This window comes from Spermophilus citellus (assembly GCF_964194105.1).
Source record: "Spermophilus citellus genome assembly, chromosome: 1".
In the NCBI taxonomy this organism is placed as follows: Eukaryota; Metazoa; Chordata; class Mammalia; order Rodentia; family Sciuridae; genus Spermophilus; species Spermophilus citellus.
The window spans coordinates 244,655,434-244,680,667 of record NC_138182.1 but is presented as its reverse complement, the minus strand read 5'-3'; the positions used below and the strand labels follow the sequence as shown (position 1 = coordinate 244,680,667).

General features: G+C 33.8%; 1 protein-coding gene across 4 annotated transcripts in view; it reads left to right on the top strand.

Moving 5' to 3' along the window:
• The window catches only part of MTREX (Mtr4 exosome RNA helicase), a 100,947-nt gene that overhangs the window by 65,376 nt on the left and 10,337 nt on the right, over positions 1-25,234 (top strand). For all 4 annotated transcript variants that reach the window (XM_081306665.1, XM_081306664.1, XM_081306666.1 and 1 more), the window contains 6 exons: positions 4,109-4,219; positions 5,747-5,935; positions 9,719-9,882; positions 12,065-12,170; positions 16,091-16,147; positions 17,260-17,422. In XM_081306665.1, coding sequence (XP_081162791.1) covers positions 4,109-4,219; positions 5,747-5,935; positions 9,719-9,882; positions 12,065-12,170; positions 16,091-16,147; positions 17,260-17,422 — 790 coding nt within the window. The remainder of the gene's footprint in view (positions 1-4,108; positions 4,220-5,746; positions 5,936-9,718; positions 9,883-12,064; positions 12,171-16,090; positions 16,148-17,259; positions 17,423-25,234) is intronic.

Genomic DNA, 25,234 nt, shown 5'->3' with positions numbered 1-25,234 from the left:
AAGTATGTAGTGTGTTGGCTAAGTCATTTAGGAAATTATATGTTCTAATAAGCTTGGTTTCTAGAAAGTAAAATCTGCAGCTGCAGCATCATAGACTGCTTCTTTGGATTAATAAATCAATTTGGTATTTGGAATTGGCAGTATTTAGTATTTGTGTTTTTATTAATTAATTAAAATTAATCAGTGCCATGATGAATATAAAACGCAGGGCCTCATGTGTACTAGGCAAACACTCTATCACTGAGCTACATTCCCAGCCCAAGTTGGTAGGCTTTTAAAAAATACTATTATTAAACATTTTTAAGTGGTGATTTAGAAGTTTGTTTGTATTTCTGAATACTATCCAGCCTTTAATCTCTCTCCTTTTTTTCTTTTTTTTTTTTTTTTTTTTCCTGGTGGCACTGGGGTTTGAACAAAGGCTTGCATATGCCAGACAAGTGCTCTACTGCAGAGCTACAGCCCCAGCCCAGCAACATTTAGATATTGTTTTAGTCAGCTTTTTTGCTGCTGTGACTAAAGGTTCTGACCAGAAAAATTGTAGAGGAGGAAAAATTTATTTGAGTGCTCACAGTTTTAGAGGTCTTAATCCATAAAAGGCCAGCTCCATTTCTCAGGGCTCAAGATGAGGCTGAATATCATGGAGAAGTGTGTGGTGGAGGGAAGCAGCTCACATCATGGTGATCAAGAAACAGAGAGGGAGTCTACTCTCCAGATACAAATATGTACACCAAAGTCACACTCTGATTTCCACCTCCTCCAGCCACAGTGGACCAAGTCAATTATCACCCCGTTAACCCCTGTCAGAGGATTAATTCACTGATGGAGTTAAGACTATGACAACCAATTATTTTTCCTCTGATTGTCATGCATTATTTCATGTAAGCTTTTGGGGGACACTTCACATCCATACCCTAACAAAGTTTTTTTTATTTGTTCAATTTTTTGCAGTGCTGGGGATATAACCCAGGGCCTCATGCATGCTAGGCAAGCACTCTTATCACTGAGCCACATCCCTAGTCTTATTCATTTTTTTTCTAACTTGTTCTCCAGACTTCCATGGACAAAAAAAGTTTGTATAACTTTTCCCCCAAGAATTTATTTTACCTATTTACCATCTAGTTACAAAAGAAACTAAAATCCTACAATTTGGTACACATTCATTATGCCCAAATGTACCTTAGAAGTAACTGCAACTTGAAATAGTAAATACATGGCACTCATCCCACCAGTCTTTCTCCTGATGGATGTTGCTAATAAGTCATAGCGCGCTTTTACACTGAAAGTTTTTCAAGGAAGTGGTCCAGGCAGCCATGACTAATGCATTGGAGGTAGTATTTTAGGTTAAAATTATTTACTGCTTCTCTTTGTTAGGTCCACTTTTTTTTTTTTTTTTTAAGAGAGAGAGAATTTTTTAATATTTATTTTTTAGTTCTCAGTGGACACAACATCTTTGTTTGTATGTGGTGCTGAGGATCGAACCCAGGCCGCACGCATGCCGGGCGAGCGCGCTACCGCTTGAGCCACATCCCCAGCCCCAGGTCCACATTGTTAAGCTTAGCTGCTTTGCCTTTTTTACTTAGTAATACCAGAAACTTTGCAATTCTTAATAATCATGATTCAGTTATGTTTAATAAATAATCTCTATAGGAAACCCCTTCACTGAACCCTGGACAAATCTTTTCTCTGTACTGTAGCATTTTTTAAAATTCCATTTATTTCAGGGTATGCTTCTAAGGTAATTAATCCAAAAATGTTGACTGATGGTTGGAAAAGAACAAAAAGGATTCCAAAATTTCATAACCTGAATTTGATGATTCCTTATGATTAGACAAACCCAAATTTGAGTGCCATTCTATAAATTAACTAATGTATTTCCAAGTATTAGGGTCTTGAGAGACACTGAAAAATGGTTGTCTATTAAAAGAGAAAAAGGAAGTAGTACAACCAAAGTCAGAGTATGATCCTAGTTTGGACCCATGGAGTGGTGTGGAAAAGGGAAGTTAGTATAAAAGACATTTTTAGGAAAGTGGATGAAATCTTAACATGAACTATAAATTAGATGATATCATTATGTCAACATTATATCTCCCCTTAATAGTACTTTTCTGTAATTTTGGATTTATATGAAAATGTCAGTACCATAAGAGAACAAAAAAAGGTAGAGAACTAAAGAGATATGACAACTAAATGAAATATTTGACCCTTGGTTTGACTTTGGATCTAAAATTGTAGTAGTCATACTAGTAGTAATAAAGTCACCTGGGCCAATTGGGGAAATTTGAATTAGACTATATATTAGGTTATGTTATTTTACTATTAAATTTTTAGGATCTTATAATATGTGGCTATACAAGGTAATACACTTGTTCATAAAAGATGCATGATCTTGGGGCTGAGGTTGTGGCTTACCAGTAGAGCGCTTGCCTATTACGTTTGAGGCCTTGGGTTCAGTCCTCAGCACCGCATAAAAATAAATAAATAAATAAAATAAAGGTATTGTGTCCAACTAAAAAATAAATATTAAAAAAAGGTGTATGGTCTTAATTAAAACATGCATGTTGGTGAAATGAAGTGATATTAAGTGCAGCTTATTTTCAAATTATTTTTAAAAGAAGAGGAGGAAAAAAGAAGGCAAGAAGAAATAAATCCCCTTTTACTCGAAACAAAACCCCTAAACTTAATCAGGGAGAGAGAGAGAAAGCATTGTTAGTAGTTGGAAACCTATTAACAGTTTGAAAAATCTAGCTGGGAAATTGTTGAGAAAATGCAATGAGTAATTCATGGAATTGTTCAGTTGTTTTCAAATAGAAAATTAGCTGATGATGTAGGAAAAACTATTTTTTTAGAAGCTGGGAAATAAGAAAAATGTAAATTAGTAATGAAATTTTAAAGATTGGGACTTCAAAATAATGCTTTAAAAATGAAAGCTTTAGAAATATTAGTACTACATTCCTCCCTGGCAACAGTAGTTGTTCTCTTTAAACAATGTATGTGTAGTCTCTCCAGTTTCAGTCTCATGTCACTTATTAACATGGAATAAATATAGCCTACCTTTTATTTTTCACATTTAAGTATATGGTCTCTACTATTTTTAACACTGTTATTTACAGATTTGTTGACATTTCATGGAATTTGTTGCACTAAATAATTTATGCTCAGTATTTCATGTACATTGTTCGATTTTTATACTCAAAACAGTTTAATGAGATATAATTTTATCCTTATTTTTATGGTTGAGGAAATTGAAGCATAGAAAAGTTATATAACTTGTTCAAGGTCACACAGCTGAAAGTGAAATTTAAACCCAGACAGTATTTACTTTAGAACCCAGGGACCTTCTAAATTTAAGAGCATTGTAAGAATGTAAAATGATATATTGATGGTAAAGACATTCTTGGCTGGAAAAAACATGGACATTTGTAGATACATGTTCTTGAAGATTATATCTTAATGATACGCTATTTGCTCTGTTTGAAATATTTTTTTTTTGTAATCTTCATTTCAGTCCATCTAGACCTTGATCCATCTTACTTGGGCATTTTGACTCTGATTTAATAGGAGTCTTTCTTCTATAGTGAGTCTTTCTTCTACAGTACTTTTTTTGAGTTCAAAAAGTGTCATATACTGAGAACATAAAAATGAGTAAACTTTAAAAATGAGTAAACTATGGATTCTATATTGATCTTTTATTTGTGTATACCATTTACTTGCCTGTTTAAAGATTTGAAGTAGGTTTTGTTTTTTTAATTTTTATTTTATGAACTCAGGGGCACTTAACTGCTGAGCCACATTCCCCTCCCCCTATTTTTAATATTTATTAGAAACAGGGACTCACTGAGTTGCCTCCAGTCTCATTAAGTTGCTGAGGCTGGGTTTGAACTCAAGAACCTCCTGCTTTAGCCTCCCAGGTAGCTGTGATTATAGGTGTACACCACCACATTCAGTTAGGTTTTACTTTTTACTTACGATCTACTAAGATATAAGGGGTAGAGAGCTGTTACTACTTATACCTGTGACATACCATAAATATGCCTGCCTTTGATGAATCCAGGTTTAAGAAATGACAGGTTTTGAAAATGTGTAATATTAATTGTGTTTTTATTTATAGGTTGTTCCAGTTTTGGTACATCTCCTGTCTGCTATTAGCAGTGTCAGGCTTTACATTCCTAAGGACCTTCGGCCAGTGGACAATAGACAAAGTGTTTTAAAATCAATACAGGTATGCATGTTCATTTTATAACTTAACTAGAAATTTTATATAAGTAGAATTCATAAAGAGGCAACTGAAATGCTTTTAAATGTAGTCCTTTCAGAAAAAACTATAAAGAGTACCAGTAGTGGCAGTTATTTTCATAAAATGACTACAGCAGATAGATATACATGTAGACTTGTGCTTTCTTTGAATTTGTCAGCAAAGTGCATTACTGTTTTGTACTAAATATGATTTGCTTTGTTCATTAGGAATGAAAATAACTATAAGCTCAGACTGTAAAAAAAGTGTTATGTATAAAATCATGTGCTAGGACTTTTAGCCATTTTTTAATATAGTTAATAAATGGGTGAAATAATTTAATTTTCCCCTAGAAAAAGGAAGGTTTCAAAGTTATTTTGTCAATAAACAATTAAGTAGCATTTACTATACATTGAGGGCTCTGTACAGGAATCTGAGAAAACAAAAATAAATAAATAGAATGATTTTGGGTTAACATAGGAATTTTTAAGCTATGGTTCATAGGGGGATTTCCTGAAATAAATGAACGTTCTGGAAGACTTTAAAAGTTCCCAAAGAGTTTAAAACTCTCCTAACTAGGCTGATGATAGATAAATGAATTTTACAAGCTCATCAAGTATAATGTCCTGCTGAAATCTTTTTTTCTAATATTTTCAAAACAGTGGTTTAGTTATGAAGAGAAATATACGTTAGTCATTATTAAGTTGACATAAATAATGCAGTCATTCTGAAAACATGATTTCTTTGTGCATCTGCATTAGGTCAGTTTTTCTGCTAAATTTAAACTTAAATTGAAATGAATTTTTGTTTGGCAAATTGCATTCTTGTCCTTTTGTCTTATAGATCACTGTGCTTTGTCCACAGAAACACATTTCAGCTTTTGACATTATCTTTGTTAGTAACTTCACTTCATCTCTCTCTCCCCCGACCCCCTGGTGTTGAGGATTCAACCCAGGGCCTTGTGCAAGCAAGGGAAGTAGTCTACCAACTAAGCTATATCCCCAGCCCCTACTTCATCTCATTTTTATCTCATTATTTTTAAAAAGTTAGTATTTAAAGGATTCCAGACACTTTAAAAGTTTCTGTTTTCTAATTCAGTAGTGCCCTGTCTAGGAATCAACTCCAAAGAAAATTCTGGAAAATTCAAAACAATTTGCACATAAGAGATGTTAAATACAGAATTATTTTACAACAATCTAATATTGATGATGGCCTTATTAGATCAGTAAGTTGTAACGTATCCTATTCTATTGACCTATGCGATACTAGATTTATTAGAGACTTATAATAATATTTCCCTTTATCAGTAACTCATAGCATAGCAGTTAAAAAGGAGTTTCAAAAACCATTGCAATTGGAAAATGCCTTCCAGTTTAACTGAGAAAAAATATATGTAGCATCTTTTTTTATGTCTATGTGCATATAGAAAAAAGATAAAAGGAAGTATTGACTGAGTTTACTGTTATTAATTGTCTTTAAGAGAAAATGAATTTTACATATTATATTTTGTTTCAGGAAGTTCAGAAGCGTTTTCCTGATGGTGTTCCTTTATTAGATCCTATTGATGATATGGGCATTCAAGATCAAGGTTTGAAAAAAGTCATTCAGAAAGTAGAGGCTTTTGAGCATCGGATGTATTCTCATCCACTTCACAATGATCCAAATTTGGAAACTGTGTACACACTTTGTGAAAAAAAAGCACAGGTATGGCAGAAACTTCATTTTTATGATAGAATTCTGTGTACTTTATTAAGTAAATGTGGTTTTCATTTCCTTGTCCTATTGGTCTGATCAGGTAAAGTGGAATTTCTGGCTCGCTTTTAAATTATCAACTTTCAAACCTATCAGCTCTCAATAGCAAATCAAAATAAAGTCATTATAGTATAGTTCTGTGTTTAATGGATGAGGTTTTTTAAACAGCACAATACTCACCCTTTTAAAGTGTCCCAATTCAGTGGATTTTTGTTTTTTTGTTTCTTTGTTTTTTACTACATTCACAACACCAATTCAGAACATTTTCTTCACCACAAAACAAACATATCCAATAGCAGTCACTCTTCGTTTTCTCACCCTTCAAACCCTGGCAACCACAAGTATACTGCCTATTCCAGACATTTAATATAAATTAAATTACATAATATGTGTCCTTTGTGTCTGCTTTCTTTCACCTAGCATATTACCTTCAAGGTTCATCTATATTTTAACATGAATTGATACTTTATTCCTTTTATAGCTAAGTAATATTTCATTGTATGGATATACCATGTTTTGTTCACCCATTCATCTGTTCGTGGACATTTGATTTTATCCCACCTTGGTTATTTTAAATAATGGTACTATGAGCCTCTTGTACAAACTTCTTTGTGAACCTGTGTTTTTTTTTTTATCTCTTTTAAGTGGAATTGGGTAGAATTATGGGATCCTGTGGAAACTAGGTATATTTTTGAGAGAACCTTCCAAACTTTTCCAAAGTGGCTGCATCATTTTTGTTATCCAGCAATTTATGAGAGTTCCATGTTGTCCACATCTTGATTAAAACTTACTGTTGTCTGTATTGTTTTACTTTAGCCATTCTGATAGTTTGAAGTGGTAATAGATTAGTTTTTTAAGGTAGTTGTAATTTCTACTCAGTAGAAGCACTCTTACAGCCATTACGAATAGTGAATTTAGAAAAACAATTTTGAAGTAAAAACTCTTCTTTCTGATAGTCTCTCCTCTTGAACTATAATGTTTTAATGTGTGCAGGTTTACCTTCCTCCATTAAAGTTATAATTCCTTTCTCATGCTTTTCCGGCTTTTATTACAAACTGCTTTTCATCAATACATTTGTCTTTCTTTCTCACAAACTAGGTCTTAAGTTCCTTAGGTTCAAATGTTCCATATTTGTAACTCTCCCATAGTGTTATATGTTTATTGTAAAGTAGATGTCAAGAGTTTCTGTCCTTTGGCTTAATAGAATAATACATTTAGTTCATAGTTTTAAAACATTCTTTTTCTAGCTTTTTGTGAATTGTGATCTCTTACGTGACTACAAGACACATTTTGCATCTCTTACCCCTAAGAAGCCTTCCAAATCTGGCCCCTCAATTGTCAATATTTTAAGTTCTTACATCTACTGACATAGGTTTCTCACTTAGTGGAATTGAGACTGCAAAATGAGGCAGTAAAAAGGATATTCTTGTAGCATTATTTCAAAAAGCAAATGACTGGGACTGGGGTTGTGGCTCAGTGGTAGAGCACTCACCTAATATGTGTGAAGCATTGGGTTCGATCCTCATCACTACATAAAGAAATAAATAAAATAAAGGTATTGTGTCCATCTACAACTAAAAAAAAGAAATTCTTTATTAAAAAAACAACAACAAATGACTCAAATACTTGGGAATTAATCTAACTAAGGAACTAAAAGAGCTCTACAATGAAAATTACAGAACACTGAAGAAAGAGATTAATTTCTTAAAAGATGGAAAAATAGGGCTGGGACTATAGCTCAGTGGTAGAGTGCTTCCTAGCATGTGTGAGGTACTGGGTTTGATTCTCAGGACTGCATATAAATAAAATAAAGATCCGTCAACAACTAAAAAATTTTTTAAATGTTTTTTTTAAAAGATGGAAAAATATCCCATTTTTTTTGATAGATAGAATTAATATTGTCAAAATGGCCATATTACCAAAAGCAATATGTAGATTCAACACAATCCCCATCAAAATACCAATAGTATTCTTCACAGAATTAGAAAAACAATTGTTAAATTCTTTTGGAAGAATAAGAGAGCCAGAATAGCCAAAGCAATACTAAGCAAGAAAAGCAAAGCAGGAGGTATCACAGTACTTGATCTGAAATTACACTACAGAGCTGTAGTAACAAGAATAATATGGTATTGGCATCAAAATAGCTAGAAGGACCAGTGGAACAGAATAGAAGACACAGAGACAAACCTATATGTCTACGGCTGTTGGACATTTGACAAAGGTACCAAAAATATATTTTGCAGAAGAGACAGCCTTCATAACAAATGATGCTGGGAAAACTGGATAGCTGTATGCAGAAAAATGAAACTAGACCCCTATCTCTCATCCTATACAAAACTGAAATCAAAATGAGTCAAAGACTTAGACCTGGAACTTTATAACTACTGGAGGAAAACACAGTCAACACTCCATCATACAGTCTTCCTTAACAAGACGACCCCCCCCCCCAATGTGTAAGAAATAAAACCAAGAATCAGTAAGTGGGTTGTCATTAAACTAAAAAGCTTCTGCACAGCAAAAGGAAATGATTAAGAGTGTGAAAAGAGCCTTCAACATGGGAGAAAATCTTAGCCAGCTATTCCTCAGATAGGTGGTTAATATCTAGAATATGTCTAGAATTCAAAAAACTTAACACCAAAAAAAAAAAAAACTAACCCCATCAACAAATGGGCAAAAGAACTAAACAGAAATTTCTTAATAGAAGAAACAAATGGCCAACAAATATATGAAAAAATGTTCAACATTTCTAACAATCAAAGATACGCAAATCAAAACTACACTAACACTTCCTCTCACTCTAGTCAGAATGGCCGTGATCAAGAATATGAGCAATGATAAATACTGGTGAGCTTGTGAGGAAAAAGGTAAACTTGTACCTTGTAACCACTCTGGAAAGCAGTATGGACATTCCTCAAAAAACTATACCACATGACCCAGCTATCACACCCCATGATATTTTCCCAAAAGATCTAACATCACATACCACAGCAAATTAGCCACCTTAATGTTTATAAAAGCACAATTCACAGTGGATAAATTATGGAATCAACCCAGGTTGATTCCGAATCTCAAAGGTCTAATATTTTCTCTCATGTGCGGAAGAAAAAAAGGAACAGAAGCAAAATAAAGGAAAGGGGGAGGGAAGGATAGAATAACATAAAGGGAAGATTAGTAATGCAAAAGGAGATTGAGAGGCAGAGGGGAGGGATGGGTTAGGGGAGGCAGTGAGGAAAGAATCCCTTAAAAACCCACATACATACTACAGGAAATTTCACCTTTATGCATAAATAAAAAGAACCAGTCAAATATTAATAAGTAGATAAGCAAAATAAAGAAGGGAAAAGGGGGAGGAGGTTATGAACTAAAATTGAATTTCATTCATATGAGCTTATTGGGGTGAACCCAACTAGTAGGTAAAGCTCTAATTAAAAAAAAAAGAAAAGAAAAAGGAATTTAATATAAATAATCTCAGTGTTGATTGGTAGGAAATGCTGATCAATACAATGGAAACCAAGATTCTCAGTAAAGAGAAAGTTGGATTTATATGTTCTCTTTGGAAAAGAAATCCTAATATTAAATGGGAAAGGAAGCTTATCTCACTCATGTGTCATGGGGGAAAGCTCCTATGCTTATATATCCATGCATTATACAGAGATGTGTATTCTTTTTCCCCCAGATAGGGTCTCAACATATTTTCACTTTATAATTGAGCTTTCTTTACTTTCTCTGCCTTAGATTGCAATAGATATTAAATCTGCAAAACGAGAACTGAAGAAAGCAAGAACTGTCCTACAAATGGATGAACTCAAATGTCGCAAACGTGTTTTAAGAAGGTTGGGATTTGCTACTTCTTCTGATGTCATAGAGATGAAAGGACGAGTAGCTTGTGAGATAAGCAGGTAAAATATTGTTTTTCTGGAAAGTTGATTTTAAGATAAGATACTATTTTTTAAATGAAAGGTGTTCATCTTTAGCAAAAAGCTGTGTTAAATATAAACGTGTCATAATACCTTTCACGTTACATACAGTTTTAGATCACAAAATTAAGATATTAGAAAAAGGTCAAGTCTCAGTAATTAATACACAGACACACACACACACACACACACACACACACACATACGTGCACGCGCGCGCACCTCAGCCATTTGATATATTTTCTATGAAATGGTTTTTTAGGGGCTGGGGTTGTGGCTCAGTGGTAGAGCGCTCGCCTAGCACGTGTGAGGCCCTGGGTGGTATCCTCAGCACCACATAAAAACAAATTAAAAAAAAAAAGGTATTGTGTACAACTAAAAAATGAATATTTTTAAAAAAGAAATAGCTTTTTAATGCATAATGTAATTTTTACATAATCTTAGTTTATGCATAATCATGAGTGTGTAGAGAAAGAGAATTTATTTATTTTTATTTTGCATATATGAACATTTCTCCATCTAGAAACTAATAGATAACCATTATCCTTTTATGTGTGTTGGAGATTTTACTGAAGTTTTGGGCTAACCATAAGATATTACAATAGCATATTAGAGATCATAGCTTAAAAATGGATATAAGGTGGAGTCATCTCTCTGTATTCTCAGGGTTCTGCATTCATGGATTCATCCAAATGTGAATAGAAAATATTTTAGGGGAAAAAAAATGGCATCCATATAAGTTTGATCTATTTATTCATATGCTAAAATTCATGTTACTAGAATTATTTTTTTCTGGTATAACCTACTGGCTAACAATAAAAATTTATTAAATCTGTAGCCAGATTTAGTCTTGGAAGAATGTGTATTGATTTTATCTTAAGATACGTTTTCTGTTTATAGAACTGATATTATATCAAAGTACATTAATATTTTCTCAAAATTTGCAAAAATTTGGGGTCATTGTATACTCCTTCTGTCTTCCTATATGTAACTCTCTGCCCTTTTAAACATTGTCACCTACTAATGTACATTCATTATTTCTTGCCTAGTGTACTGCACTAGCTCCCTATTTATTCATTGCCTACTTTCTTGAGTTTTTTACATCCTTCAGACTGCCTTTACAATATTCTTTCTAAAACACAAATTCTTGTATATCATTCATTGGTAAAAGTTTTTTTGTGATTCTCTATTGCTTTTAAGCATAAATACTATAACCTTGTATATTCTTGCTCTTCCTTCTTCAGCCTATTTATTGACACATTCTTCAAATACTGTTGCTTTGGTTGACATGACTTTTTCTTTATCATTACCTTCCATCCTGCTAATTCCTTAGTCTTTTTTTCCAAGATCTCTTAAAATTTGCTGTGGGCCTCTCCAGTCTGACTTTAGGCTCCTCAACTTTTTATACATAACCACCTGTATGAACTTCTTTAGAGCACTCTGTTAGACCACTGTTCTGTGATGTTTGGTTTACTTGTCGGCCTCCCACGTTAGACTGTAGTTGGTAGTCTTGTCTTGTTGGTATTGTCCTCTTTTGACTTAACTCTCGATTTACCTTAGTGGATCCAAATTTAGTTTTTTTACTTTTATTTTTGAAGTTACATTTGTAAAGATTAATAGTTTGTAGCCATATTTTTTTTTTATTTTTAGTTGTAGATGGACACAACACCTTTATTTTATTTATTTATTTTTACATGATGCTGAGTATCAAACCCAGTGCCTCATACGAGTGAGGCAAGCGCTCTGCCACTGAACCACAACCCCAGCTCTAACTGTATACTTTTTTAAAGATATTCTAAAGTATGAAGAAAAATTTATATGGTAAGCAACAGTTTGTTTTATTCAAAGGCTGTTGCCCATCTTGATTGTAGACACTAGAAAAATAAGGTGTGAAATGTGGGCTTGGTGGGCATAAATTCTGATTTCTAACAAAATTGTTTTTCATATCTTGATGTAGGTTCTCACTAAGTTGCTGAGATTGGCTTTGAACTCATGATCCTCTTTCCTTAAGTCTTCTTAGTCGCTGGGATTACAGGCGTGCACCACCATTCCCAGCAAAATAATACATTTTATTAAAAAGCAGCATGCTAAAGGTATATATAGTCAACATTTGTTTTATATGCTGACATTTGATATTTATTCTTTTTTTTTTTTCCTTTGACAGTGCTGATGAGCTGCTTCTAACTGAGATGATGTTTAATGGACTTTTCAATGACCTTTCTGCAGAACAAGCAACGGCGTTATTAAGCTGCTTTGTGTTTCAAGAGAATGTGAGTAAATAGATTTAGCATATTTGATTTATTAATTCACAAGTGCTGTGGTTTAGGTTAAATTAGTGTAATAGATGCTTCTTTTTTTGTGGTCTCGGTCAAAGCACATTTAACACAAATATAGTAGGAAAGAATTGAATAATTAAGTGTGTACATTATTAGAAGAGTAAGATTTTATCTGTGGACAGTTCATCACTAATCAGTTTTTTATTTGCTTTTATAACCCAGTTTATTACTCAGTTCTAGAAAGAAAAAGATAAGTGGAAATAAAATTTAGGAATATCTAATAAAAATGAAGATAGATAATAAGGTTGAATTAAACACATCCCACTATTAACTGCGAAGCAATTAATCCTGTGAGAAACTGAAGTCTCAGTTTTCATGGGCAAGGTTTAAGGCAGTGATGATAAAATCCTTGTTGGTTTAATATGAGTAATTAGTAATTAATTTTTAATATGAGTAATTAGTTCATTTTTAAGAACTCCTAAAAATACAAAAATGGCCATAATTCAGTGGTTGAGTGCTTGTCTTAATATGCATACGACCCTAGGTTTGATCCTCAGTGCCACAAGAAGACATTTGGAATAAAGTGCCAAATGGAGCACACAGAAGTACTTGTACTGTTTCCCTTGTACTGTTTTCCCCAAACCAGGATGGTTTGCTTTTAAAAGTAAAATATATTCTAGAGATTAGTGCTCTATCTGATGTGTGTGTGGTAAGAATTTGTTCCCAATTAGTAGGCTCCCTACTTACCTCACTATGAATTGTGATACATTCTTGTTGTCATATATAACAAATTAAAATTTTTTAAAAAAGTAAAATATATTGTTTTACTGTTCAAGTTTAAGGTATAATTCATTGTAGAGAATTAAGACAAGGACTTAAGCCTTGTAAAAATTTAATCTTGTTTTCTAAATTTTTAGAGGATGTTTTACTGTATTCCATAGTTTGATTTTTAAGTAAATTGTATAAGACAAAGTGTTTTTTTCAGTTCTGCTATTGATCTGTTTACCTATTAATGATTTTCCTTTTTTGTAACATGCCACAATTTTTATTGCAATGTGGCCATTTTTGTGAAGGTGGAGAGTTTGATCTTAAAGCAATGTTTCATTTAAGGCTTTTTTTAATACAGAAATTGCCATCATGACTGACATTTGAAGTCTCTTTAATGTTGCAACACTCATATGATAAACATAAAACTATACTTATTCAGTAGTGTACACTCAGTGGAAAACAAAAAGGCATTAATAACAGGTATTTCTTTTAAGAAGATATGCAGATAACAGGAATGAGCACTGAGGCACTAGCATAAATTGATGACATAGTTAGCAAAACAATCGGCATTTCTTTTGAGAGATTGAACTCATTTTTTATAAAGTGTTTTTCATGCATAGTGTAATATGCGTACTGTCATGTCTCAAAAAAAGACTAAGGCAGGTGAGGTGCATGAATGCTCCAGTGCCTCACAGAACTACTGTCAAGTGCAACAAAAATAATACTGAAAAAATTTCACCATCTGCCTAGTACAGGGTTATTTCAAGACATTCAGTGCACTGCAAGAGGGGCATATAACCAGTTGTTTGGGGAAAAATAAGATAGGAAGGAATCCTTGGGTTCTACATAAAAGTACCATATTAGAGAATAGAATGGCAACACTTAATAGGAGGCTTAAATGAATCATACCTCCTTCATTCATTATGTTGGAAAGGCCAGGTGGAAAGGGAAAACAAAACAAAAGAAAACAAAAAACCACCTAATGCTTTTCCAGTGGACTGGGCTGGAGAGGTGAAACCCTCTTGTGATCCAGAAGGCACATGTCAGTCATTTTACAATGGTTTTCCTTCATGTGAAACTGTTGGACTATCTCCCAGTTTCTCTGTAAGTATCAAACGGTCCTTAATATCATCCAAGCCATTTATTTGCCACTTGTTTAATACCTGTAAATTTCTTTTTAATGGCATCTTTAGAGCAGCTAAAGATAGAGCAGTTTCTTCCGTGTCTCTGTCAGCCTTACTCCAGGCACCAGAGATACAGCAGAAAGTTTTACTTTCATGAATCTTAGATGCAAAGTTAGTGAAGATATATAAAATACAAACATATTCTGTCAAGTAGTGATGAAAATTGGGAGAAAAGTAAAAGGGTTGGATAGAGATCCCTGGGTATTGGGGTTACTATTTTAAATAAGATTATTAGAAAAGGTTTTCCCAGTAAACTGTAATTTGAATTGAGATCTGCAGGAGAGATGAAGGGGCATGTTGTGTTCTTATCTGGTAGGACAGCATTAGTAAAATTGTACTTGTTCCTCTTATATCAAGACCGTACTTTGTACCTATAGTGGCTAGAAAAAAGGAAGGTGATTAGTTGCTGTTGCCCATGAATGGACATAATGTCAAAGACATTTAATGGTCTTATATTATTTACTAAACTGAGATGTTGAGTTCATACTGGCTCTTTTGCTTTTTCTCATTCATCAATAAACTTTGGTTTTAACAGGAACAATATAGAGTCTAGTTCATGCTTTATTACGTAATATGCACATGTGCATGATACAAATCAAAACTAAGTCATTTGTAACTACGGATGCTTAAAATGTAGGGAGGTGCATTTCAACTAATCTGTAATTGCTTTTTAAAAAAATCACTTGTAATTACTTTAAATTCTGTCCTACACATTCCAGTCTTCCTCGATTGTGATTTCCCACCCCTATTACCTCCCCACTTCGGTCCCCTTCCTCAACTTCACTGCTCTCCCCTCTGTTTTCATGAGACCACCACCCTCTCCCATAATATCCCTGCTTTTAGTCCTTATTTCTCTCTAAGTTTCTGTATATAAGAGAAAACATTTAACCCTTAATTTTGTGTGTCTGGCTTATTTCACTTAGCATGGTATTCTCCAGTTCCATTCATTTACCAGTAAATGACAGAATTTCATTCTTTATATCTGAGTAAAACTTCATTGTGTTTATATACCACATTTTCTTTATCCTTTCATTTGTTGACACACAACCTTGGCTAGTTCCATAACTTGGCTATTGTGAATTGCACTGCTATAAACATTAGTAACATTTATACCATTCTTACAATAATTTTGTTGTATATTAACTCTACCTTTGTCAAAATTTCTTTATTAATAATATTTTTATTTTTATCACAAGCCTGTCAGTTTTGAGAATCCGGCTTTATTATTTCTAACAGGGCAAGAGTTCAACATTCAGAATTCAAGGAACTTGTCCAAGTGTATTTAGCTACTTAGTGATGGACATGAAACTTTATTATAATCTAAGTGAAAAATTGATACACTTTATAGTGGGAAAGCAGTAGTAAGAATACTAAAAGGGTTGGGCTTGTAGCTCAGTGGTAGAGCACTTGCCTAGCAGGTGTGAGACACTGGGTTCAGTTCTCAGATTGCAAATAAATAAATAAATTAAATAAGGTCTATCAACAACTAAAAAAATATTTTAAAAAAATACTAAAAATCAGATTGAACTTTGTTATGCTTGTTAAAGAGCTGGAAATATCTGGGTAAAATAAAAATTAAGGGCAATATTTTTAATGTCCTTTATCCATCTCAAATTTCCAGTTCCTATAGAGTTCTTACGAGTGTCCTGTGATTAAACTGTTTATGGTGTTGATGCAACTAAACTTTGTATGTTTGCAATATTTGCTGTCTTTCTTGGTTCCATTTGTAATGATAAAAATAGTACACTTTGTAAATTTAGCTGTGTAATATTTTCCTCTGAAATGTTGAGGATGAAAAGTTATATTGCTTGTAAAGTTGATTTGAAATGCAAAATGCTAATGACTCTAAAAGTCATTATAATTTGATATTAATGGATAACACAAAAGCTTTGTTTGATTTTTAAAAACAGGTGATATGTACTGCACTCTAAACTTATATTTTTAAACTTTTTTTTTCCATAGTCTAGTGAGATGCCCAAATTGACAGAACAGTTAGCAGGTCCACTTCGACAAATGCAGGTAAGATAGTATATTGTAAAATAAATGTTGTGATAGTGTAATCCTAGTACTTTATTATTCCACAGAGACAACTGTAGTTGGGATTAAATATATCATTTGATGTTAGTCATGTCATTTAATGCTGTTTTATTAACATTTTTATTATTTTCATTTTAGTAATTAAACGTTCTCATTACAATGAATTGTATATAGTCTCTGAATGCAGATTTAAAACTGAATAGTGTGGATAGGATATTGACAATTCATTGCTTACATCATTTTCTTCTTTAGTGGGAAAAATGGCATTGCATACATTTAATATACTTTTGGCACATTTTTCCATTCTAGTTAATAACAACATTTTAAAATCTGCTTTATCATTAGTAATTTATCACTAAATACTCAAAGCCTCAGTATCTTATAGAAATAAATTTGTGTCTTTTTTTATTTCCTGAAAATGAACTATTTTTTATCTGCCTTTTAAGTTAAATAAATCATAAAAAATAGCTCTCAGTGGAACATTCAGTATCTCTTAATGTTACTAAGAAATGAGAAAATAAAATGTTAAGATTTATATACTTTTAAGTATTGCTGGGGAAATATATACTTTTCCATAGGATTTGTTTTCTTCTAAATGCTTTGTTATTGTTTTGGTTTTATTAATGGAACAATCAGAGATTTTTCATTTTTGAATTTTTTTTTTTAGTTGTAGATGAACACAATATCTTTATTTTTATTTATTTATTTTTATGTGGTGCTGAGGATCAATCCAGTACCTCACGCTTGCAGGGCAAGCACTCTATCACTGGGCTACAACCCCAGCCCAATTAGAAATTATTTAAATGGCACTTTCTGAATAATTTTAATATAGAGTTCTCAGGTTTTGTAGAAAAGAAACAACTGGCTGAAAATCATGTTCTTGGTATATTTCTTAGCCACTTCAACATGAAGAAAAAAGCTTAGCTGTTTAATCACTTAGCATTGTGCATCCTTAGAAATAAGACTATCCAAATTGCAGAATAACATCTAAACTATAGGGAACTTTGTGTAATACTGACTTTGGAATCCTAAAGAAAAAAGTGATGTAGGAGATCATGAATAAGGAATTTTAGCTATGTCTTTTATTTTTAAAGGAATGTGCTAAAAGAATTGCAAAAGTTTCAGCAGAAGCAAAATTGGAAATTGATGAGGAAACTTACCTAAGCTCATTCAAACCTCACCTAATGGATGTGGTATATACCTGGGCAACTGGAGCTACCTTTGCCCACATCTGCAAAATGACAGATGTCTTTGAAGGTATGGTTAAATTTTGTGTAAATGTACATATTCCCAGTATAAGAAATATACTCAAGATAGTCTTGTTTTAATTAAATGTGAATAATATATTTTTTTAAATTTTGGTAGTAAAATGGAATCTTTTGCCCATGTTGGTTAAAAAAAGTATTTTTTACAGACCTTTTGTATTATTCAATAAGCACAGTCTGCTTCTACTAAATTTCTTAGGAAACTATTTTAACAGAACATAATTCTGTGCCTAAGTGTCTGCACTCATAAATAGAGAGATGATCTTAGTAAGTTTTATATATATATATATATATGTGTGTGTGTGTGTATAGTTTTGCAGTTTGCTTTTGTTCTCTTGGTAAGAACTTAATGGTTTGCTATAAGATTTCATGAAAAATAGCAGAGCTGAAATGATTGATCATTGCATGTGTAATAACAAACATGGCTTCATTCAGACTATTATTACAGAATGAAGCAAATTAAAATTAATGAGCAGAATTTTAAGAAACTGAAGAATAACTGTTATCTACTTGGAGAGAAATTTTTAAGTGAAAAAGTAAAAAGAACATATAAATGATTACAAATGAATTATAAGAAATAAAAGTATACAAGAATATTTAGAGAAAATCTTATTCACAACTGCTGCATTCATTGGGAATAGATTGGTTTTGTAGACGTTTTTCATGGTGAATTGTATTTGGTAAATTAGATATTTACATTGTACTATTAAAAATGAAAATAGCCGGGCGTGGTGGCACATGCCTGTAATCCCAGCGACTTGGGAGGCTGAGGTAGAAGGATCATGAGTTCAATGCCGGCTTCAGCAAAAGTGAGCCACTAAGTAACTCAGTGAGACCCTGTCTCTAAATAAAATACAAAATAGGGCCAGAGATGTGGCTTAGTGGTTGAATGCTCCTGAGTTTAATCCCTGGTACCTGCCACCACCACCCCCACCCCACCCCACCCCCGCTCCACCCCCCCCCAAAAAAAAAAGAAATGAGCTTGGCTTTCATAAAAATTTTAAGAATATTTAAAATACTATTACTGTTGCTTTTAGGTCTAATTTGAGAAAAATTACATTTTGATATACCCAATATTATATGACTTCCAGCTGATAATATTATGGAAATAATACATTATTGATATTTATGAGTCAGTAATTTTTATGATGAGGTTAAATTTCTCTGCCACAGAATTTTTTTATTATTTTTTTTAAATAAATGATAGCAGAATACATTACAATTCATATGACACATATAGAGCACAACTTTTCATACCTCTGGTTGTATATAAAGTATGTTCACACCAATTCATGTCTTTGTACATGTACTTTGGATAATGATGTCCATCACATTCTACCATCATTGCTAAGCCCCTGCCCTCTCCCTTCCCCTCCCACCTCTCTGTCCTATCTAGAGTTTGTCAGTTCCTCCTCTGTTCCCCCTCCTTACCCCATTATGAGTCATTCACCTTATATCAGACAAAACATTGAACATTTGTTTTGTTGGAATTGGCTAACTTCACTTGGCATTATCTTCTCCAACTCCATCCATTTACCTGCAAATGCCATGATTTTATTCTCTGAGTAATATTCCATTGTATATATATGCCACATTTTTTTATCCATTCATCTACTGAAGGGCATCTAGTTTTGCTATTGTGAATTGTGCTGCTATAAACATTGATGTGGCTGTGTCTCTGTAGTATGCTGTTTTTAAGTCCTTTGGGTATAGACCAAGGAGAAGAATAGCTGGATCAAATGGTGGTTTTTCATTCCCAGTTTTCCAAGGAATCTCCGTACTACTTTCCATATTGGCTGCACCAATTTGTAGTCCCACCAGCAGTGTATGAGCGTACCTTTTCCCTCATATCCTCGCCAACACTTATTGTTATTTGTCTTCATAATTGCTGCCATTCTGACAGGAGTGAGAAGAGTAGTTTTGATTTGCATTTCTCTAATTGCTAGAGATGATGAACATTTTTTCATATATTTGTTGATTAATTGTATATCTTCTTCTGAGAAGTGTCTGTTCAGGTCCTTGGCCCCTTTATTGACTGGGTTTTTATTTTTTATTTTTTTGGTGTTTAGCTTTTTGATGTGTGAAGGGTAAAAAATTGCTCACAAGATGTAGGTTCTCTATTCACCTCACAAATTGTTTCTTTTGCTGAGAGGAAACTTTTTTAGTTTGAATTCATCCCATTTATTGATTCTTGCTTTTAATTCTTTTTTTTTAATTGTTGATAGACTTTTATTTTATTTATTTATATGTGGTGCTGAGAATCAAACCCAGTGCCTCACACATGCCAGTCAAGTGTATATGATTTAATTCCTAGGTCTTTGATCCACTTTGAATTGAGTTTTGTGCATGGTGAGAGATAGAGTTTAATTTCGTTTTGTTGCATATGTTTTTCTAGTTTGCCCAGCACCATTTATTGAAGAGGCTATCTTTTCTCCAATGTATGTTTTTGGCACCTTTGTCTAATATAAGATAATTGTAATTTTGTGGGTTAGATTCTGTGTCCTCTCTTCTGTACCATTGGTCTACCAGTCTAATTTGGTGCCAATACCATGCTGTTTTTGTTACTATTGCTCTGTAGTATAGTTTAAGGTCTGATATAGTGATGCCACCTGCTTCATTCTTCCTCCTAAGGATTGCTTTAGCTATTCTGGGTCTCTTATTTTTCCAGATGAATTTCATGATTGCTTTTTCTATTTCTATGAGGAATGCCATTGGAATTTTGATCAGAATTGCATTAAATCTATATAGTGCTTTTGGTAATATGATCATTTTGATAATATTAACTCTGCTTGTCCAAGAGCAAGGGTAGATCTTTTCATCTTCTAAGGTCTACTTTGATTTCTTTAGGGTTCTGTAGTTTTCATTGTATAGATCTTTTACCTCTTTCGTTGACTTGATTGCCAAGTGTGTTTTCTTTTCTTTCTTTTTTTTTTTTTTTGAGATTATTGCAAATGGGATAGTTTTCCTCATTTCCCTTTCAGAGCGTCTGCCATAGAATATAAAAGTTCTAAATTAAGATCCTTTATTATATTGATCTTTATGGGTTTTAAAGTTTTGTTTTTGATTTTCAGGGGTTTTTTCTCCCCCTTTTTTTTTTTTTAAGTTGTAGATGGACATAATACCTTTATCTATCTATCTACCTATCTATTTATTTATTTATTCATTTTTATGTGGTGCTGAGATTGAACCCAGAGCCTCACACATGCTGGGCGTGTGCTCTATACCTCTGAGCTGTAGCCCCAGCCCAGTTTTAAGGTTTTTAATGTCATAGTTTATACATCGTACATTGTTTTTTAATTAATTTAATGTGGTGTCTTAGAACTTTCCCTAAAGATAATAAATTTCTAAACCATCAATTATGCTCACTTTGCTGAGCATTTTGTTACTGAGGTCACTGTTAAGTAACTCATCATGCTAAGAGTTTTGTAAGATTTGCATCTAATCACTAAAATAGCATTTCATTGTAAATAGTATCATCTCCATTTTGCATAACGAATTCAAGGTAAATAATTTTGCCAGTGTCATCATACCATAATTTGACCTTTGTGACTACAAGTTGATAAGTTTGTTTAATCATTGTAACAACTTATTATTAAACTTTGAACACCTGAAGACTCCTTAAACCCTACCCTAGACTATACCATCTTCATCCACAAAAAATTCATGCTTGTAGGAATGGTAAGAAAGTTAATAATAGTTCATTGTAGGTAGCAGCAGTTGAGTCTGAGAAGTTAGGTGTGACATACCTTAGTTGGGAACATTGCTTAACACACAGGAACTTAGGTCAGTGATGGCAGTTTTTGTGTTTCAGAGATATCAAGGTAATGAAATACAGCAGTTCTACTCTTCATTCAGCCAACGTTTTGAAAAATACAGATGAAATTCTGTGCCTCAATAAATACCTGCTTCTCAAGTAAAGTCAAAACACTGACACAAAACAATAGTGAAACATAGCAGAGATTAGGTTTTTTTTTTAAATAAAAATCAAAGGGTTAAAAACCCTAAGACTAACTAATAACATTTAGTTATTTCTATAAATTTTTTTGTGGATTATTTTTTCTGTCCTTTTCTATGCTTAAATGGAAATGTTATCGAAATATAGATGATAAATCCTGAAGCTGTATAGTTCTGCCTAAGTACCTGTTGCCTCTGTGAATTGATCTTTTTCACAGCATACTGCCTCTTTTGAATTTGGGTGGGAGTCATTTCTAGATTATAATTTGCTCCAAATCTAAGTTTGAAGAATTTGAGAAATTCAGTTTTCTAATTATAACTTGAAGTCAGGTCTAACATCAGCATGATTTTCATGTTTTTCTGGTCTAAATGCCATTAGCTAAATCTTTTCTTTCTAAAGTTGGGACAGACTATATATATTAACTCTTAAAAACAGCATGATTAGCCAGGTGCGGGGTGGGGTGGGGTGCACGCCCATAATCCCAGTGGCTTGGTAGACTGAGTCAGGAGAATCGTGAGTTCAAAGTTCACCTCAGCAACTGCAAGGTGTGAAGCAACTCAGTGAGACACTGTCTCTGAATAAAATACAAAATGGGGCTGGGGATGTGACTCCGTGGTTGAGTGTCCCCAAGTTCCATCCCCAGTACCAAAAGCAAAACAAAACAAAACATCATTAAACAAACAAAAAAACTTGAGAACCTTGATTTACTTAGAGTAATAGTTTCTTTTTCCATCATAGTGTTTCTCTCTTCTTAATTTTTATCATGTTATTTAGTTCTTCTATTTCAAAATAAGCATTCTCTCATCTTTTTTTTTTTTTTGAGAAAAGAGAGAGAGAGAGAGAATTTTCATATTTATTTTTTAGTCTTCGGCAGACACAACATCATTGTTTGTATGTGGTGCTGAGGATCGAACCCAGGCTGCATGCATGCCAGGCAAGCGTGCTACTGCTTGAGCCACATCCCCAGCCCGCATTCTCTTATCTTGTTATTTTACATTTTTATATGATGGGGAAAATATTATAATCAAAGCTCTAGCTCATAGTGTAGTGTGTCTTTCTTTTTAATGTCATAAAATAGTTATATTGGAATTTTTTAATGTGCTATGTTCAAAACATATTTGTTCCTGATAAGATTCTTAATTTTTTTTTATATAAAATTGCCTTGAGCCTCAGAAGTAGTTACACGTATTCTTCAACCATTAACTGGGGCTAGTTTACACTGTAATGATTAAGAACATGTGTTTTGAGAATGTCTAATGCTAGCGAACTATTTATAATGGTATTCAGTTCAGGAATTTTGAAGACTATATTTAAAACTACTCTGTCCCCCTAAGAAAGGATAGAACATAATCGGTTTTTTTTTTTTTTTTAAAGAGAGAGAGAGGAGAGAGAGAAAGAGAGAGAGAATTTCCAATATTTATTTTTCAGTTCTCGGCAGACACAACATCTTTGTTGGTATGTGGTGCTGAGGATCGAACCCGGGCCGCAGGCACGCCAGGCGAGCGCGCTACCACTCGAGCCACATCCCCAGCCCTGTTTTTTATTTTTATTAAACTGAATTTAAACAGAATATTTTTGTGGGCTGACGCCTAGGGTTTCAATCTGCCAACCTTGTAGTTGATCTAAAACACCAGCTATTACTACTTCCTGACTATGCATAAACAATATTATATTTTTAATTGTGCATGAAGGATGAAAAAAGAAGTTGCTTTGCGTTGAGCATTCATCATTAGGAAAGCTTCTGTGATGAGTTATCTCTTGAAATTATTCACTCTACTCCTGCCCTCCTGCCTCCTGTGGATTTTTTATTTAGTTAGTTAGTTTTAGGTGGACACAGTATCTTTATTTTATTTTTATGTGGTGTTGAGGATCGAACCCAGTGCCTCACGCATGCCAGGCAGGCGTGCTACTGCCTCAGTCTGGCTGGGCACAGAATCACGGGCCACTCAAGCAGGAACAAAACTTTATTTTTGAAAAAGCCGCCAATACTCCGTACGCGCCGGCAAGCCAAAAAACCGGTCCACCCATGCAGGCGTCTACCGGAACCAGGGCCCCCCCCCCCCACCTACCCCGGAATTCCCTCCTACTATCCTTCCCCAACCAATGGGAACTCTCCAGGAGTCCCATAACATGAGTCCCTTAGCAGGCCAAGGTGAACAGCAGGAGTCCAATTTCCATATGAATGTAAATCTTAACATAATCATATCATCTCAATGGCTAGCTGGCATCACCTTACAACGGAAAGTGCCATGCATCATATTATTTGCTTGTGGCTCCTAGCATGCTACCACTTGAGCCACATCCCCAGCCCCCCTCCTGTGGATTTTTAAAGCAAAATCTTTGTAGTGCACTGCCCAACTCTGTTGCCACATGTTCTTTATATTTCCTTTCCTAGGACAGAGTACCTCAGTGTGGTAAAAAATTTTCCAATGAATTTGGGTTTTTTGGTACTTCTGCTAATAATAGAATAATAGTTTATTAACATGTTTGTGTTTAAATTTTGGTACATTTTGAGTGCCAAGTGAATTAGTAATTAGTATCTGATACTTGTTCATTTGATGACTAATTCAGAGATCTTCCTGGGGATCAGGTACTATGCTGAGTTCAGTGTGTGAAGCAACATCTCTGCCCTCAAGATAGGGTTCAGCCTAAGCTGGGATTTAGTGGTAAGTAGTTGCAGGTTATAGTTGTGATCCTAACCTCAGGCCAAAGTAGATGGGAATATTAAATTAGGGCATGAACTGTAGGTAACCAGTTTAGGGATGCCAAAAAACTGAAGGTAGAAATATTGTCTAGAGAAATTTGCTGCTTTCTGTCCTTAATGAGTATGATACTGTTTTGTGTGTGAACTAAGTAACCCTGATGTTTATAAAATGTCATGAAAAGTAGTGATTCATGCTACAATATGGATGAACCTTGAACACATTAAGCTTGAGTGAAAGAAAGCAGATACAAGGGCTGCACATTGTATGATTTCATTCATATGAAATGTCCAGAGTAGACAGATTCATAGACAAAGCAGATTAGTGGTTGCCGGGGGTGTGAGAAGAGAATTGGGTGTGACAACTTGTGGAGATATAAAATATTCTAAAATTAGGTAGTGATGCTTGTTACACAACTGTGAATATACTAATAACCACTGAATTGTACCCTTACTTAAAGAGTGATCTTATAGAAATTAGTTCTTCCAGAACAGTGATGTGAACATGAATCTGGAAAAGGTCAGTAACACTTTAACAGGTTTAAATGGTGAATTTTATGTTATGTATTTTATCACTGTTTGAAAAAGGGGGAAAAAAAAAAAAACAAGGACTAGGAAGAATTTGATTTCTGCTCTTGCAGGATCAGGAAAAAAAAAAAAAAAGATTTGTAGCAAACCAATAGTAGGTTAGTGTTTATCAGCATCAGATAGCATGGGAATCAGATGGCTTTGAGGCTTTTATCTTGCACCCAGTCTGGCTGTTCCTATTTGATGAGGCAGGATGACTTTCAAAACTGGGAGTGATAAGTATTGGGTTACAGAGGATTGTAGTAGGATTCTAGGGAATTCAATACCTAACAGTAGTCTTCACTAATCCCTTTGGGGAACAACCTCTATTCTAGGCAGCTGCAAACAGGTTTATGTTTACACATACACTGTGATTTGTTGATGAGACTGTGGGCAAACAGCCAGACCCACTGCATGTGTCATGCGGTACTAGTGGCCTCGTTTTCTTAATTGCTCTGTAATCCAAAACTGTGTCAAATCTAAATTTTCCAGAATTTGAAGTTTTTTTTTTTAATTGGATGTTCACAACATTACAAAGCTCTTGACAAATCATATTTCATACATTAGAATCAAGTGGGTTA